The sequence below is a fragment of the Poecilia reticulata genome, linkage group LG16 (genome assembly GCF_000633615.1).
Source record: "Poecilia reticulata strain Guanapo linkage group LG16, Guppy_female_1.0+MT, whole genome shotgun sequence".
Taxonomy (NCBI): domain Eukaryota; kingdom Metazoa; phylum Chordata; class Actinopteri; order Cyprinodontiformes; family Poeciliidae; genus Poecilia; species Poecilia reticulata.
The window spans coordinates 21447680-21467003 of record NC_024346.1 but is presented as its reverse complement, the minus strand read 5'-3'; the positions used below and the strand labels follow the sequence as shown (position 1 = coordinate 21467003).

Genomic DNA, 19324 nt, shown 5'->3' with positions numbered 1-19324 from the left:
TGCTCAAGTTTCTTTGTGGGGATCTTTATCTTCACACTTTACTGGCTATGGACGGCTTATCTCCCATTGTAAATTGTTTTTTAGCACCATTTAAAATCTTGCTTTCACTTATGGAATTAACTTAGTGGTGGCTCTGCCTTTATCTCCAGTGCAGTGCATCTACGCATGCAGAAGCAATCTGGCATAATTTAAAGCAAATATGGTATGTTAGCAGGAATCAAGCATCTTTCACTGTGAAACATTTCAATTAAGAAAATGTGACTCCTTTAGCTTACTATTCAAAACTGTGAACACTTCCATAAAACAAGGTAGCACTGTTTCAGTGGATCACACTAACATTTCTTTTTTATTTCCAGTACACTGACATTTTTCCATTTATTTTAACTGATTCACTCGTGATTTCAGTCTTTAAGAGTAAATATAAAACAATTTCGCTTTTTTTTTTTTCTTTTAATGCATACACTGTTGACGTTATATGTGCAATAATAAACACAGCTCATCCAATTAGGCTAGGAAACACTGTATAGAAATTGTCTACATTATTTATGTATTCGGATATAAGGATACACATAAAATAAGTTTCAAGAGAGCAGCTGCATGAAACAGAAGAAAAGAAGAAATAGACACTCAACTAAAATAAAGCACACATGCCATTAAAAGAAAAAAAAAATCATAGCTGAACAGTAGGCCTTTTGATTGAATGGGAAAGCATTCACTCTCCTGGAAGCCATTTAGTAACACAATGCCCAACACCCCTCTGTCATTCCGTTTTCTGCCTCTCCCTCCCTACTAATGCTTCCCCCACCCCTCTTTTCAGATGTTGGTCACAAAATGAGCTGAAGCACATGCAAATCCCTTTTAATAAACTGCTGCTATGAGAGTTTGTTGAGTTAAATGTTATAATGTAAAAAAAAAAAAAGAGCCGAAGATATTAATTTCAAACAATTAGAGCATTAAATTTACGATTTATGCGTTTCTTGTCAAAGATGGAAAAAAAGACATGTTGAATGTGTTTTTTCCCTCGTTTGAGCTCATCGTGAGCTGGTGCAGACATCCAGGAGGTCAGACTAGAGGGCAACAAGGGCTCTGAATGCAGAGACTGAGACACCAAGAACCTTTTGAACTGGAATGTTTTTAAATATTTTTCTCCGTTTCTATCTTTCTTACAGTGTAAGATTCAAGTGCATACTATTTCTTATAGTCCATAAAGTAGAGTGCCTGTCATTCTCTTTACAATGGTTCAACAAAGCCATTTAACTGATGTTGGCTGAAGTGGTGACAACACCAAAAAAGTCAAAAGCTTGTTTAAGATTTATTTTTTTGTCATTTTGCATGTGAAAATACCAGAATTTGTAAATTTTTTGTCTGACTAAATCACTTATGACAAATTTCCATCCATCCATCCATTTTCTTTCACCCTTGTCACTCAGTGGGGTCGGGAGGGTTGCTGGTGCCTATCTCCAGCTAACGTTCCGGGCGAGAGGCGGGGTCACCCTGGACAGGTCGCCAGTCTGTCGCAGGGCAACACAGAGACACACAGGACAAACAACCATGCACACACACACTCTCACACCTAGGGACAATTTAGAGAGGCCAATTAACCTGACAGTCATGTTTCTGGACTGTGGGAGGAAACCGGAGTACCCGGAGAAAACCCAAGCATGCAAAGGGAGAACATACAAACTCCATGCAAAAAGACCCCAGGAATCAAACCCAGAACCTTCTTGCTGCAAGGCAACAGAACAACTCTACCAACTGCGCCACTATGCAGCCCTATGAGAAATTTAAAAGAAAAAAAAAGCAATACTCTTGACAGTCTTTTCACCAAAACCTTTTTTGTAACTCTATTAATGTATGGGACAACTACTTTACTTAAGCTTGACTATTACGGTTTAAAATGAATACTGCAACTATTTTGCAGGGTGAGTAAAACAAACAGGCAAAAATACAGTGGGATCTTGCAATCGTTAAATAGAACAACAATCATACATTTGCTATGCTTGTTGTGTTTACCGTTTATATTTCATCTTGCTTCCTCTGGTTCAGTGATGTAAAGGTTCAAAGTAGTGAAAAGCGACATGTCCGTTGAGCCTTTTGAACTACATTTTAAAGTGAAATAGGACTAATGTGAAAAACAGGAATGTGTGCACTACACCCTGTCTGAATGCAGAGCAAAAATAAACCTATTACACTTACAAAATCCTATCCTATACATGCAGCAAGTTTTTATTTAATGTATAAACAGTAATTATTATTTCCTCAATACTTAGCGCTGACTGGCAACACACAGTAGCTTTCTAACAACAGTCGATTTGTGTGAATGCGCTAAGGAGCGCTTTACAGAATAGTGTGATAATTCCTCATGGAGTTTGCAGGCTGTATGAGGTGAAACAGGTGGAGAGGGACTTATATTTTTATTTAATTTCTGTTAACATTAAATGAGTCATGTACTACAAAAAATTTAAATAAAACTAAAACTTTAAGGTTCTGTTCCTCATGTGTTTATCAAAGTATATAAATAAGTCCATTCTTCCAAGAGTGTGTCAAAAATCAGAGAACATAAAGCCACTAGATAATAGAATACTACGTCCGAAGCTTAATTTAGTCTCATAACTTTTTCTCAGATCAGATAAGTGTAATATTCCACTGTTGTTTACAGCTGTCCCAGTAATAGCCCGCTATTTAAATATTTTTTCTATCCCAGTCTAACCTGCTAGACAAACTCAGATTGACTAACGCATAACCAGAGTACACACCTGCATAAAGATTGAAAAACAAGGTCAAAACTTTAACTGACAGGGTATGATCACAACTCAACATGTCCCAGGGAAAAAAACTCTCCATGTAGGAACAAAAAAGAAACTGAATTAGTAGAGTGAGGAGCACCGATCATATGCTGAAGAATATATCTGTACAAAATGGAGGCCAAGAACAGAAAGATTGAGAGAAGACAAGCCAAGAAGGCCAAAATAAACCACATTGTTTTATATTTCACACCCTACATTTCATATTTTTCCCCTAATACTTAATTAAAAGAAAATAAAGAGCAGAGTGTTGCAACAAATGTCAAGATTGGAGACAAAGCTTAGCTACTGACAATAGTGGAAAAACACCCGCTTAAAAAGTCATTCTAAAATACAAGTAATTAAAATGCCAAAAGGAAGAGAAAAAGGACGCTAATTGTTACCTTTAACAACATGTAGAACATATTACAAAAAAAATCTAGGGAGTGGAAGAGAATTATTACGCTAATTGTATTTTTTTTTCTTTCTTTAGAAGATAACTATGCCAGCTACTCTGAGGCATTTACACTAACAGGAGAGGGAAGTTTACCAAGTTTAATTAAGTGTTTTTTTTTTCTATAAATGACTTCTATACCTTGTTAATCTTTCATTATCTGTCTTTCGTTTCTGCCGCCTCCACTTTCTTTTGCCAGTTTTCCTTTTTCTGTCCTCCCTGCTCTGTGTGTGTGCGTGTGTGTGTGTCTTGTGCGGCTGGGCAGGTGCAGCGGGCCATGTTGACAGCTTGTCCCTCCTCTCTTGCCACGGGAAAAACTGTCACCTCTGTCATACAGGTCCATGAACACAGCGTGGAGAATGTATGTGCGTTTCTTTCCGTCTGTGTGCTCTCGGGAGACTTGCACAGTGAGAAGGGAGGCTTCCCTGTTAGCTCTCCCAGAAAAAAGCTGAATGCCAGGACGGTCACAAACATTGCAGAGAATAACTTAGGCATGATGGGTGCTTCACAAACTCCACCTGGAAGGGCAGAGCCTTCAGGGAGCACTGCTTTACACAAAATGACACAGTGATGGCGCAAAGGGACAGAAGTCTGTGTGTTCGGAGGGTTTATGAACCCTTTTTCAAACAACACACAGGAATACTTTTAATCATCTGTGGAGGTGAGATTCAACATATTTTTCCACTCTGAAAATTCATATAAAATAACATTTATCTAGAATTTCAGTACGAAGGAATGGAATCGGAAAAGGGGGAAAAAAAGGTGTTTGAACACAGAGCTATTCATTATTTCTAAAGGTGTACCAATCAACGTTTAGCATATAATATTGACATATGGAAAACAGCATTTATATAATGTTTTTAGTCTTCCTGACAGTTTTCCTAAATTACTTAATATTACAAAAGACAATACCACATCATAAAAAGAGGAGCGTTGTTGTTGATGCAGTATGATGGCACTGAACCAAAGATTGATTTGTTTAGCTCTCAATAACTGAACAAATCTGACCTTTCAGAACAGCCAGTAGACAGATTCAACTGTTTTGAGCAACTTTATAATAGAAGACAAATTAAAAATTCCTCTATTATTTCTCTTATTCACATAGCTATTTGCCTTTGTTTTAATGTCATAATAAATTGCGTCACAAACTTGTCATGGTTTGTAATCAGAAGCAGATTTGTGCAGACTCAATACCACGTTCTTGTTTTTGACAGGACAAAAAACAAATAGACCAACAGTAAAGAGACGGCCCTCTAAAAAAATTTGGAAATTGCATTCATTTCTTTAAGACAGGGGTCCCCAAACTACGGCCCGCGGGCCGGATCCGGCCCGCCTCCACATTTAATCCGGCCCCCTGAACAATACCAGGGGGCATTCTGATTTTTTTTCATATTTTGTATTTTCCGGTTTATATGTGGATTTGTCTTCGACCACCAGGGGGCTCTTTAGCAGGAAGTGTGTCCGGTAAACTGTGGGTGTTTTGTTTTGCATGGCGCATTGCTGCCATCTGTTGGACTTTCAGGGAACTGCTTGACTTTTATGTTATTTAATCAGTACGGTTGTTTGCTAGCGGTAGAACAGATGAACATAAGTGTTTGTTATGAACGCCGCATTCCAGGTCAAGTTCTTCGAAGCAATGCCTGTAAGTAGCAGCTTATACTTCAAAACGAGCCTTTATGTTAACATATGATAAAAAAAAGTTACTTGTTAATTGAATTAGTTTTGGAAATACCTGCGGGCGATTTAATTATGTGCTATGTCATTGCTAACATTTCTTAGGTCGTTATGTATCATTGCAGCTCATAGCATCCTGAGGTAGCTGTTGTATCAGTTGTACTATGTATCTGAATGTAAAACACGTCTGTAAGCTGCTCTGAGCTCATCCTGAGTTGTTTGTGTTTTGATAGTTTCACTCCATTCTACATGGAAATAAAGGAAGAACTAATTAATCCTGACTCGTGTGAAAGGAGTTTGGCTGATGGTTAGTTTTGGTACAAGACACCATAGCGAGACCATTACAAAGTGAATCATTGGAAGTCAAAATTGAAAATAAAAGAAGAACGTGCCTATTAAAACAGAATTAGGTTTTAATAGGGAATTGAAATTTGAGAATGTTGTTGATCAGTTAAATGGCATTGAGGGGAAATGCTATTTAACAGTTTTTTACATAATACTGGGACCATTATGAGAATTTGAGGTATAGATATTAGGATCCAGTAGATGGCAATAGTGCAACAATAATGGATGCAAGCTGCTGTTGAATTCTAAAGAAGAAGAAGAAGAAGAAGAAAGTGCCCATTTTCATTTAGCACATGCTAATAGGAGACACGAAGGATCCGCACTTTTACTGTTAGTTACCGTTCGGAAACTACCATAATCAGTTCAGTTAAATCTAAACTTGGCAACTTTTCTTTTTCAACGTAATAAATGTGATTTTCAATTGACCTGTTATGGCTAAAATTTTGGGTGTCCGCCCCCCTCTGCTGCTGCTGCATCACTGTGGAAAACCTGGAGTGGCAGAGATATCTGCGGCTTATATGTGTATGTTTACTGGTTTAAAAAAAAAAAAACTTTGGGGTTGTGGCTTATAGTCCGGTGCGGCTCATAGTTAGGAAAATACGGACTGTAATCCTTCCTGGATTTTTTCTGTGAAGAATCCAGAGAGGATTATTTGGTTTTTATTTATGTCATTAATAGTGTTATTATTTAATTCCTGACTTTTGTTCTGTGAAGAACCCAGAGAATGTTATTTGATTGTGCTTTCTGGAAAACAATACATTTTTACATTTAGGCACTCCTGCAATCATCACACCTTTTCTGTTACAAACTGACTCTGGCCCCCCACCAGAGAAGGGAAAAGTTATGTGGCCCTCACAGGAAAGTCTGGGGACCTCTGCTTTAAGACAAACGTGAGAGTCCTGTTGTGTTTCTAGAATTATTTGTAGATCTTTCTACAAAAATCTACTTTATTCATTCTGTTTAGTTTACTCTACAGATATTAAATTAAATATAGTAAAATAGTAATAAAAAAAGAATTGTAGTTTTTATCTCAGCCCTCAAGTTTTTTCAAGCTGAAAAAAGGTTGATACTGGTCAGTATCAGGTTTTTATGCAGCAATTGGTTTAAACACACGCACACAAAAAAAAAACAGATTTGCCAAAACAATCACAACATGAATAGCGCTCCATTAACATCTTACAGGTCCAGGTGCCATCTCAATATTGCTGTTATTACAACAAAACAACTTATGTAGGACAGGAGCAGCCACAAAGCAAGCAAAACCATTCATTTGAAATCACAACACTTGTTTCCATGACTGCCTAGAGGGCTACAGAGTCAAAGCCTACGATCTCATGTGTATAGTTTGTCTGCATGCGTGTGTTTGTGTGTGTCCAGTGGGGGCATTGGCCCTAGACAAAGTGCTCTGCCAGCTTTCTGCCCACTGGTCTTTTCAATGCTGATGGATGGGCCTTGTTCAGCACCATCTGGCTAAAGGATACCTCACATTAATCATCACATACACACACACCAGCACACTCTCCGATCCCTTGAACACACATCCGACAGAGAAGAGCAAGTGTAATTCATATAAACACGCAGGAGAAAACCAAACACACACATCAGCCTAGGGTTCAAAATGCAGAGGCAAAGAAAAAAGAAACGAAGACAAAAACAAAAGAAGACCACAAAGGAAATTAAAAAAAGAGAATACTTTGTTCTTTCCATTGTACTTTTGTAGCTTCCACAACTTCCTCTTTAATTATGGCCTTGTAGGTAGATGCTATTTAAAAACAGATTTAAAATGTCAGAACCTCCTTCCTATCTTGGCCCAGTACCACACACAAACAGATACACACACAAAAAAGTATTAATGCAAGAATAACATTCTTATATAAACCATAACCTCAGCCAGACGCCCTAAGGAACTTGACATAAAATGAAGGAACTTATCAGACATCAGTTATTTTTATCTAAAGGGCTTTTTGGGCTTAAGAGCCAATCTGCTCAGCATTTCCACAGAGTATGGACACAAGCAAGGACAGGCAGAGCTGTGGTCGATATGCTAAGGAAGCATGCTTGACATGAGATCTGTTATTAAATCATGGCTCACGGGTTCAATTTGAAATATATATATACACACAAGAGATTTATTTGTATATTTTCACTATGTATGGAAGAAGAATATGGCTGGGGCTTTCGCATCGTAAAAGAATGAAAAAAAAAAGACATGTTAGATATATTCATGTATAACATATCTAAGATGATCTGGAGTTTTCCAGATGTTTTATAACCATAGAGTGAAAGAGAATGCTTATGGATGTAATGAATGAAGTTTGAGATAATAGGTGATCGTTTCAATTGCATGTGAAAGTGAGTTTGAATCTGCTAAATTTTAATTTATCACAATGTCAGTGAAATCAATTAAATTTTTATGCTAGAGACTCAGGAAAAATAATACATTTTTCAATACTCCTGAAACTTATTTTGATAAGTTTCAAATAGAGACCTGAGAAATACAAACAATCACTATACGAGATGTTTTGTTGTCTTAATAGGAGTGAAACTATTTAGTTAAAACAAAAAATTAAAATCAGAATTTGTTAAGATCTCCCTAAATAGATTTAGAGGTCTAAGTATATTCTGATGATTATTCCTACTGAGACCTGAGAAAAGATGACAACTAGAACGATTGATATTCTTTATGTCAATGTTTCATTTTTACTATTGATTATGTTGAAATATTGACCACTTTCAATATTAAAACAAAAATGAAATGCAAAACGTCAACTTTTAGACTTTCTGTAGATTAGCAACTTATGTCAATGTTTTATGTAGCCATGTATTGTTGTATAAGTATATTCAAAATGTTCACAAAGCATATCAGTGAGGAAGACAAATTAAGAATCGAGTGATGTTTGTGAGACGGAGCAGCTCGGCACAGCAGGTTCAATAAGGCACCCTGCAACACTGTCCATTTCTCAATATATCTGATTAGTGAGCAAGCTCACAAATACCAAGTAGCTGATTTAGACGCAAATGTGTTAATGAATTATAGACATTTTTTACTAACTAGGCTCAATTCTCAATTTTGTGTTCAGTTATTATGGATGCTTGTATGCGACCGTGTGTCCTGTGCTGTTTGCTGAAGACTGTTTGTGTGCATCTTCTATTCTTTCTTTGTGTGGGAGGCAAGAATGAATGCTTGCAAAAGCGGATACGTGCTCTTTCTTGAATTCTTTTAATTAGTGTGGAACAAAATGCACCACAGGGTTCAAATTCAGAAAGGAAACTGCATAAAAGAAAAAAAAACAAACAAAAAAAACTTAAGCTTTGCAAAGGAACATAGTCTCACTGCCAAGGTGGGATCCAATCGTACATCTATTTAACACATTTATGCTTCCTGCAAGACATATGTCCCTTCTTCTGCTTTATGCTCAGTTCATAAAATGTTTTTTTGTATAACTGAACCTTGTTTTCAACCAAAAATAAATAAATAAATAAATCTCTGCTTTTATAGAATATGCTTTTTCAGTGGTAACCACTATGATGGTACATTAGGACCTTCACTTAATGAATACAGCTCTGCAGAAACACTTCAGCCACAATAGTCTCAACAACGTAAATGTGTAAAAATATGGAAGTGAATTCAGCTAAGACAGAAACTCAAACACAGACAGATGCAGAAGTACATGCACAATGCTTTAGATCAATCTCTGACTTCAGCCTTTCACAATGCAATCAGGCACAAACACTTATGCTGTCCTCATCCACTAAACTGTTGACAACAGATGGCCATCTTGAGGAGACAAACTCACCGCCACTATAAATGTAATCTAATGCTGGCGATGCTGACCTACAGCAGCTCTGCCTGGTTCTGATTAATGACCTCTGCTCTAGTGGAAGTGGTGCTAAACACTCAAGGATGTGCTCATCAAAAGAAAAACAGACGGTGATCAGAAAATAATTTGCTGGAAAACATTCCAAATTTAGGAAAACAGACTGAATGGTAAATGGACCGAATTTATACAGTACTTTCCTGGCAATAGTGAACACTTACAGCGTTTTACACTAGAAATAAGTTAAATCTAACACCATGAAAATTTCCAAAACAGCAAGAAAAGTACTAAATCTTACCTTGTGGTCATAGGGGTTGTAAGAGTGGAAGAGTTCAGAGAGTTTTTTAGTCCTTTGCTTTTTCTGCAGGAAGAAAAAATAAAACAGTTTAAAAATGTGTTTTTTAGTATTATTTTAAAATAGATGTCCTTGATTTTTTAAAATCACAGCTATAAAGCAAAGATAGGCTCTATCGAACTCAATACTGGTACTGGATCCAATTGACATTGCTTGGTGGACACAGTTGGTCGGATCCTGATTCCGACCAGATCAATGATTCAAATCTGAAAATGAATCAGAAATCGAGAGTCTGAGGTCTCCGTTAATCAAGATGTTCTGAGTGCTATGGCTGGTTGCTGCAACACAGAATTAACAAACTAATGCAAAGACTTGTTATTCACCAAAAACATGGCAGATCTGTTGACCTAGGTTAGCACACTTAACCTAGGTCTTAACAATGAGCAGGATTACTATTGCAACAACACATTATCAGTAGGGTGGTGAAATTTACCCAGATTTTTTTCTTGGAAAAAAAAAAGTGGAGATGTATTATTTTCCTTTATGGATAATCTTCTCTACGGAACCACAAGGGAATAATTGCTAGTAAAATTAAATCATTATTTATTTTCAGTTCCTTTATTATTCTTTTCCGAGAAAACAGTTAACAGTTTTGTGTTTGCCAGATTTTGGGTGGCAAACTTGCATGCTTAAAAAATAGGTTGTAAATTTGTAAATTAACACTAAGGTAATAATGTTTGACACTAAAAAAAAATAAATAAAAAAAAAGCACCACATCTAATTTGGTGTTGATGCTCTCAATCTCATGGCCAATCATATGAAACTTCACTTTTCCTTGTGAATAACCACATAAATCACACAATTATGACACTCTTGTCCCTGGACGAAGCTGCTTTCAAAGTCACAAAGTAAACAACAGAAGCTTTGTTTCTGCCGTTTTCTTATCAAATGTGTTTTTCTCCCCACCTCCCAACCCTCTACCTCTCGCTGCTTTGCTGCTAAAAACAGCATGAAAACAGGCATGCAAGAACTGTTCTGAGGTCTATTATGTAATTATCAATTATGTACAAAAATACAACTGACCTTACATAAGGTCAGTTATGTACCCATAACTGACCTTATGGGTACATATTGAAGCCAATGACTATGTGGTTTGCTCATAAAAGTTTACACAAAACCAGGACAAAAACAACACTACATGTTTGAGTAAATGAGTTCTGGTTTATTGATTGATAGTACTGGTCTTAATAGATTAATAGATACTCAAATTGAGATAAATGGATTAGATCTGAACAAAGAAGCCCTGGACAGGAGCAACTGTATTGTACTATAAGCAAAATGTACAGAACAACATATTACATTTTTATTTTGGGGTTGGATCGGACTCGGACACAAAGTCTATGGGCTCAGGCCGGGTCAGGACCTTATGTAAACTATATCAAAGATGGTGTCTCTGTAAGGTGTAATATCATGCCAGATGTAACTCTCTGAAGCAGTCAGTTACCAGTGGTGGAGAAAGTACTCAAATAATTTACTTAAGTAAAAGTACAAATACACAGACAAAAAGTTACTCAAGTAAAAGTAAAACTACCACATTAACATTTGTACTTAAGTAAAAGTAAAAAAGTACTGGCTTTTAAAAATACTTAAGTATTAAAAGTAAAAGTACTTGCTGAATGCATTACCTGATCCCTAATACAATATCATTACGTGAACCGATCGTATTTAATTTTAATACATTAGAAATGTGGCATTTTAATGAACAATGCCACAGATAAAGCATGTTTTTATTGTGTTTACTCTCTGTAACATAGTTTAGACTTAGATATGTGATTCTATGCATCATAATTTCAGGGATGGAAACATCTTGTCTCCTGTCCTAACATAGCATGAACTTCACTTTTTTTTGCCACTGGTGGCTTTTATTTTGAAAGAAAACCAACTGGCAGGGGAGGACATGGAACCAAGGAGCCACATAGCAGAGTTGTAGTCAAGACCACCTCCCCAAGACCAAGTCAAGACCAGCACCCTGCGCAACGTGACGCAAAAAAAATTACATTTTACCTATCAAAATTGCTTCTCAAATTGATCTGAAAGATCCACATTCCCATAAAAATCTAGATCTAGATAAGAATCAGATCGTTCCTGAATCTCATATCAATGCAGACTTTGGTCACAGCGTTGTCCCATATATGCGATGCCTCAGTCAACACCTCCACACAATAATTCAGCGCATGAGTGACAACTTTTTTCATTGCAGATGCAACATGTGTGCCTCAGTCAGTACAGCTAGCTTTAATAGCAACACGTCCACAGATCTTACCTTTCTTTAAGCTTTCCTTCCAAATGACGCTAAAAGTTGGACGAAGTCCCCACAGTCTGTGAAAGCGAAGCGCTGCTGATTTTACATGTCGCCATATTTTATGATTTATGCAGCGCTATTATATTACTGATGATTAAACAGACATCTCCTCCCGCTCAGAGGAAACCACTGCGCATGTCTTGGAGCTCCGCGTGCGAGTAAAGGCGGAGGCGATGGGTGACAACAGACACGTAAGTAACGTTATTGAATGAATTTTACGGCGCCACCTTAAGTCCCTGAACTTCACATTTTAACGTACAAAAAGCGCAACGCGACTTGGATGTAACGAGTAGCGCRACACTTTTGTAGAAATGTAGTGAAGTAGAAAGTACAGATACTTACTGTAAAATGTAGTGGAGTAAAAGTAGAAAGTATCCATTATTAAATCTACTTAAGTAAAGTACAGATACACGAAAATTGTACTTAAGTACAGTAACGAAGTACTTATACTTCGTTACTTACCACCACTGTCAGTTACACAACGCTGCTTCAGTCACAGGGACTGCTAATGAGGACGATATATGAACACATTTCTCTAGCTAAAGGGTGCATACACTTACTGTTATAAAATCCTGTGTGTCTAACCAATCCTACATACTGGAAAGACAATCTCAGTCAATACTGTATGCTTTCATACACAGCCATCATTATAGCTTGACAGACATATGCAGCCTGAGGGTAGGTAAAGACAGCCAGATACTTGCCATCTACACTGGAGAGGGAAAGAAGAAAAGAACAGCTTTCAAACAGCACTGAGTCTGTGGTCAAGTGAACAAAGATGGACAGAGACGTAAGGTTGACATGACAGGGTGAGATGTTGTTCTTAAATTAGAAAGATGGAGAATGCCAATGAGGACAAGTAAACAAAGACAAGTTTTGAAAATAAAAAAAGTTGGAATGAAGGGTGTCGCTAATCTATTAAGTATTTTAATAGGGGATAGACTGTGGATTGTATACTTCTCTCCCTTTTCTGGGACTCTCCAACGATTCTCCCATTGCCCGTTGCTCTAACGCGTATTCCTCCCATCTGCACATTTCTTCACTCCTTTTGCTTCCCCTGCAGTGTATTTCTACTCATCTCTAACTCACACAAGGCTCTTCTGATCCACACAATCCTGTAATCATTGGCCTTGTCTTTCTATCGTCTCTCTCAACCTCCCATTCTTTTTTTTGTGCGTTTCCCTCTTTCTTCTTCAGCCAGAAGGCCTTTCACAATCTCCAAATCCTTTTTTTTAAACTCATTTTCTTTTTACTTTCCTCAGGTTCCTCAGAGCTTTCCCCCCTTCATCACTCCTTTTGTTTTTTCCAGAGGGCAAAAACTCACTAATCATTCAGTCTCCACTATCTTACACATCCTTCTTCTCACAAGTCTGGCCATACACAATTTCTCTGGATCTCTCTCTTATTTATTTATTTATTTTTTTGCTGGGAGCACCTTGGATAAGAACAATCATTACTCCTCAACACCGTTTTCTCTTCTTGTGCCATGCTTTCATCACTTTTATTGTAACTCTGTTTGCAGAGATACACAACTGTAGGAGAAACGTTATTACAGGCTAGGTTTTGTCAACACCTGATGATTACCATCAAAATCTTTTCATTTGGTTGGTATAGACATGCATACCAAATATGTTAACAGCCTTATATAATTATATTTTTGCAAAATTACATTTCTTACAGTGACAGGAGGACTCAGATTTTGTGTAATTTTCTAAATGACACAATGCCGTAATAATATACAGCTGCCTGTATATTATTACGGCATATACAGCTGCCTTAATATATCAACAACAACATTTTATAATGGGCACAATAATATATAATTGTTTCAGTATAATGAATGATGCTAGTGTAAAGTCTATTTAAGGACTTGTCAGTCTATCTCAGATAAAAGTTGAAAACCTTTGACCCCAATTATGTGAAAGTTTGGGAATAATTCCTTAAATCCACACCAACCTATGGCTGAGTGATACATGTCAGTTTAAAACAAACCTAATTTAAAAAATAGTCTACCATAACACTAATATAGCAACACAATGATGAGGAGAGATTATTATGACCACACTACAGTAATCACTGGAATCTAAGCCTAAAATCCACAAACGCCAAGCGCTTCATATTTTCCTTAAATTCCTAAGACTTGTGTTACTGTGCACAGTTTGACATAAGCAATATTACTATCTATAAATTACTGCACTGCATATCCATCTTACACTTGGATCAAGGATTTTTTTTGTCTGTGCTGTTATATACATAATACAGTATAGGTCAGCTACAAAGACTGAACAGAAAAAAGTGAACAAGCAGTTTAAGTTCAAAAAGAACTTGGAGTTAAAAAACCCCCACTAACATTACAGAAGAGTTGCTAAGCAAAGCTGAAATAACAATAAAAATAAATGTAATTTTTATATGCTTTTTTGTGGCTTGTTTTAACACTTCAGTTAACCCAATAATTAAGTATCTACTACATTCTTAGTAGATATGTACTAAGAATGCTGGCTTCTGCTCATACAATCTCATGAGCAGCAGAAACCAGAAATGATCACATGAAATTAAAGATAAATTGTTTTTTCTACTTAAAAAAAAAACTGGGTTTTTTTCTGGTTTTTAAGAACCCAGACAACAACTTCATTACTAGCCCTATTCTTTATGTCTGGTCAACTACATTTAACTCAGAGTTATCTGTTGTCTTGATACACGTCAGAAGGTTTTGGCACATTAACAAATCAAGCATGCAGTCATGCTTATTTCCGTGTCCAGGCATAGATAAATGTTAATCAAGCCAGAAGATAGCGCTACTAGTGGCTGGCCAGCTGTTTAACTTTGACAGCTGCTGCATCGGTGCCTCATGGGTAATGGAGTTCTTAACCAATTACAACCTGGGGAAATTAAAAACACTGTCCCACAAGAGTAGCTAATCAACTATCACATTTTCTTCTTTTTTTTTTCTTGTTCCCTCCTGCAGCTGCTACTTCTCTGCAAATCTTTACCAAGAGACATTCATATACACACATACACACTCAGCATCCACTCACTAAGTCCATTTATCAAGGCTAAGTTCTGGTCCCTATGGGATGATTATGAAGATCCAAGCTAATAGCACTCTCATTCCTTTATTCTCAACATGCCCCTTTTTCTTCTTCCACCCCTGTGGTCTTCTATTTTCTCCATCTGTGTCTACTCTCCCATGCATCCAACGTTTCTCATACATCATTTATTATAGCAGGTAAAAGGTTAGGGACAGAAAAACTACCAAACACCTGGACCTCATAGTAGGTGGACAGGTTTTCCTGCTACCTGATTTGTTAGGTTCCTGCATTTCCTTCTTTATGAATTTGTGTTTCTCTATCAGTAAATCACATTGCACATACTAACATATTTGATTTAGAGTGAGGTGAGGAAGCATCTGCTCATTACAGAGGTCTTTTTTTGTCACAATCAAATGTATTAAAGATAAGTTGAATTAAGTGTCTGCTATGACTGGCAATGAGCAAGCATCATATCATTTTGGAGGCAGTTTGGAAAACTTGTTTTGTGAAACTGTTTTAACTCAGTTGAATTGGATTGTTTTCAAGCATGTTTAATGTTATTCTGCAAAATTTCAAGTGAGTTCAAGCCCAGATTTTGACTAGGGCAACCAGATTTGCTTAAAAAGCATTCAACTTTATTTGTTTCTAATCTTGTTTCTAACCTTAGATATTGCTTTGCAACTTATCATTTGTTTAATTTCTTTATAACGGGTCATGATAGGATGCTTTTTAAAATTGTTTAATGCACATTATGTTGTCATACACTTTCTTTTAAAGTTATTTAATTCTTTAGAAAGAATGAAGATGTATTTTGTTGTGACTCAGAATATCATTACATACTTTGAATATACTGCACAGTATGTGAACACTTTTTCAGAAGGCTGACATTTTCATGCACTATTTTCAAGAAACTGAGTTTGGGGTTTTTATTAGCTGTAGGTTGTAATTATCAAAACCAACATAAATAAACTAAATGTTTTCCTCTCAACCTAGTAAATCAGTAGACAACTCAATATAATTTATTTTAATTTGTCAAATTCACTTATAATCGCCTTAATTTTTGTTCAAAATCCTTTGTAATTCGATGTGACGTTAAAATATCAGTTGTAAAACTAAAGTGTTTTGTGCAAAAAAAAAAAATTGAAAGGTGAAATGCAACCAAACCAGAAAATAAAATTTAAATAAATCTAATTAACTTCATCAGTATAGCTTGAAAAACACTATACAGTGAAGCAGTTACTAAATCATCATGTGTGAGTTGCAAATAAAGTGTGAAACACACAACATGTATGCTAATGTCCGCAAGTCACTCCTAAATGCCCCACTAAGGACAAATCCCTGTATGTTTTGTTTTCCATCTCTCCTTATTCTCTCCATCCATCTTAACTGTAGGGTTTATTTTTAGCCTTCCTTTTTCAGAGTTTCTGTCTTTCCCGGGCCACTCTGCCTAGTCCACATAGTTCTCCATTCATCCCTCCTGTGGTTATTCAACACAGTTGTGTTCCAGACAAACCATCTGGTGCACTTTATTAATGACTGACCCTACACGGTTTAGATGTCGCCTTGCTGCCACCGCTCGCTGTGTTATAGGTGTCCATGTATGGGGGGAAAAACAGGTGCATGCTGATTGATGAAGTTAGGTTTTGTGCACTTTAACCACTGTAGCAGGTGTCCTGCAAACAACACATTTTTCTATGACACTCTCACCTTTCCATGTTTGCACGAGTCTGGTGCAAATAAACTCACAATTACAATCAGCAAGCAGCCATTTGGTAGCTGAGTTCTGCAGCTAATGTGGAATCACTTTATCTCCAGGAGTGCATTAAATTAAATGGATAAAGAAACTTGTTGCCTCAAACTATTAAAAATAACATTTAAAAATTCTGATTTAACAATATTTGCAGAAGCCATCATATGTCAATTCGATACTTGAGCTGATTGAAGAAATTTCAGAGAGAAGGGAAGAAGAGAGAGTAATAGATTGGGGAAGAAAGGAAGATAGAAATAAAAAGATTATTTGAGAATTGACCCTACTGAAAATTATGACATCGTTCTGTGGTCTTTGTTGTGATAACAAAAAAAGATGCCAAAAAGGTAAAATTTCATCACGGTCTTTTTGGCTATTAACCGTCACTGCAGGCGGTGAGAGGAAAAAAAACAAAACATACTGCTATCATACTCCTCAATGTTATTTAACCACATAAAACTAAACCTTGCAAAATTTGTTAATATTTGAATAGGTGATCAGAACTTTAATATAAACAGACGGCGGATGAACGGACAGTCCATAAAAGCAGACGTCTCTGCATACTATGTTCTTTTTTCATACGTTTCTATATTTTTATTTGGTAGAAACTTGTTCCATCAAGAATACTAATTGCTCATAATCTGCAAAAATCCACATTTTCAGTGCATGAAAATGTGCATGATTACTTAGGCTTATTAGACTAAGCAAAGGAAACTGCACCCCTATCAATGCTAAGCTAGTAAAAATAATGGAAACACATTTTGTTTAATAGATCCTAAAAGTATGCAAATATATTCTGATATTAACTGCAACCCACTTTGTGCTTTCCAAAGGTAAAAAATTATGCAGCAGCCAGGTGCTATTATATCAAATAAGCATGATTGCATGATCATAATGAGTTAGCAATGTGTTTGTAAAAGCAGATGTTTGGGTACTCTGCAGAGCAGGAGCATAAGGTCTGTGTTATCACAAATAGGAAAACAGCATCAACAATCTTAATAAATTCATTCACGCTTTAAAAGGGTTCATTGGGCCTTTTTCCTTTTTCTAAGCCGTTCTTGTTCATTACTGTGAAGGTTAGAAATATTATTTACATAAGAAAAACATTCAAGACAGTTCCAAGTATTTCCAGGTGTGGATGCATTGGAATGCTCACCTTCGGATCTGAACACATTATGCACAGAGAAATCGCAAAGGACCCAAGAGTAACATTACTGTCACTGCAGGGTTAGGTCAGCATGTTAGATGTTAAAGTTCAGGGCGGCACAATTGGAAAAGATGGTGTCTGTGTTAAAAGGTGATACCTCTGTCAGCATGAAGATGGTTGGGGTTTAGTACAAACTAAATTCATGATGTTGCAGTAAGGGTTTGTTTGCTTTGTTTTCAGAGTCATTTAAAACACACAGTATAGTTTACCTGCCAAATTAAACTGAGTTTAACATTTGTAAAGAACAGCTGAAGCTGAAGTAAACAGCTTTTGAGAGTTTAAATGGAAGTCAATTGTAGCATATCCAAGATTCCTAGCGTCCTCAATTTAGACTTGAAGCTTTGCAACACTTTAATATTCAACAGCTATTCACAATGATCTTTAGTCTTTTGCTTTGATGAAAAGAGGTGCACCACAGTTCAAATGACTGGAAATCTACACACAATATACAGATTACTTTGATCCAATGTGGTCATTTAACAATAATTTATATGATATTTTTTAGGTGTCCACTTACCACATGTGCTGGAACTTGATCCATCTTAGCAGCAGGTGTACCAGGTCTGGGGTAAAACTGGTTGATGAACAAACTAGGAAACTGGTAGTGTTTCACAAGTTTTAAAGTGTCCTGGAAGTCTTCTTCAGTCTCACCGGGAAATCCACAGATTATATCTGTAGCAATTGTTACTCCAGGTACTCTGTAAGAAAGACGGAAACACTTGTTTGTTGTTGGGTACCTAAGTTTAGCTTATTTTTTGTTGGAAACTTATATCAACTAAATAACCTTTTTAACCTGTGATGCAATATATATAATTTGCTTATTAACGTTCGGTTGAAAACTTTTCACTTTATAAATTACCATTCTGTAGGAATAATAATAATAAAACATTAACCATTAAATTACTCTGTTTACAGATCAGAGATATTTTCTAACTACTTTCAAATGGGTTTTGAAATAAGAAAAACTAACTTCTTGAGGCACTTCAGCACTTACAGGATGCTAATGCTTTTCCCCATGGACTCATTCAGCCAATCAAAATCTGATTAGCAACCTCCTGTGCAAATCACTACCTATCGATTATTGGCGCTGGCTCGCTCATTCGATTAATTGTGGCCAGTAGGACAGCTTTGCAGGGAAGGGATTGATTTCTTGCATGTATATTGTTTGTACGGCCAGCAGTCAGACGGCGTGTAAAATTGCTTTAAAGCAATGGCATCACTATCTGTCAGGAAGAAAAAACGTTTTTCTGGAGAACATACTTGACCTTCAGAATAAAAAAAGGAACCTTTTTGGCCATGTCAACATAGGGTTTGAATGATTAAGGTAAGAATGCCCCAAGACATAAATTACTACACATAAAATACAAAATTAGCTAAATAAATACATGAATACACATTTGACAGAATTGTTAGCTTTGAAGAACCAGACATTTGCTGACTCTTACATCCTTAAGTCATAGCTGAAAAGGTCTCCTAATTGAAACAATTGGAAATCATTCCCAATTCAAGCAAACCAAGCCATTGATTACACACTTTGTAACCATCCATCCATCCATTTTCTTCCGCTTATCCGGGGTCGGGTCGCGGGGGCAGCAGCTTCAGAAGGGAGG

The 19324-nt window shown here is 36.6% G+C and overlaps 1 protein-coding gene across 1 annotated transcript in view; it reads right to left on the bottom strand.

The window, feature by feature from the left end:
* cdkal1 (CDK5 regulatory subunit associated protein 1-like 1) overlaps positions 1–19324 on the bottom strand; it is a 182521-nt gene that overhangs the window by 22986 nt on the left and 140211 nt on the right. Inside the window, exons 11-12 of the mRNA XM_017309343.1 lie at positions 18232–18412; positions 9373–9435 (exon numbers count right to left, since the gene is read on the bottom strand). Of these exons, the coding sequence (XP_017164832.1) occupies positions 9373–9435; positions 18232–18412 (244 nt within the window). The remainder of the gene's footprint in view (positions 1–9372; positions 9436–18231; positions 18413–19324) is intronic.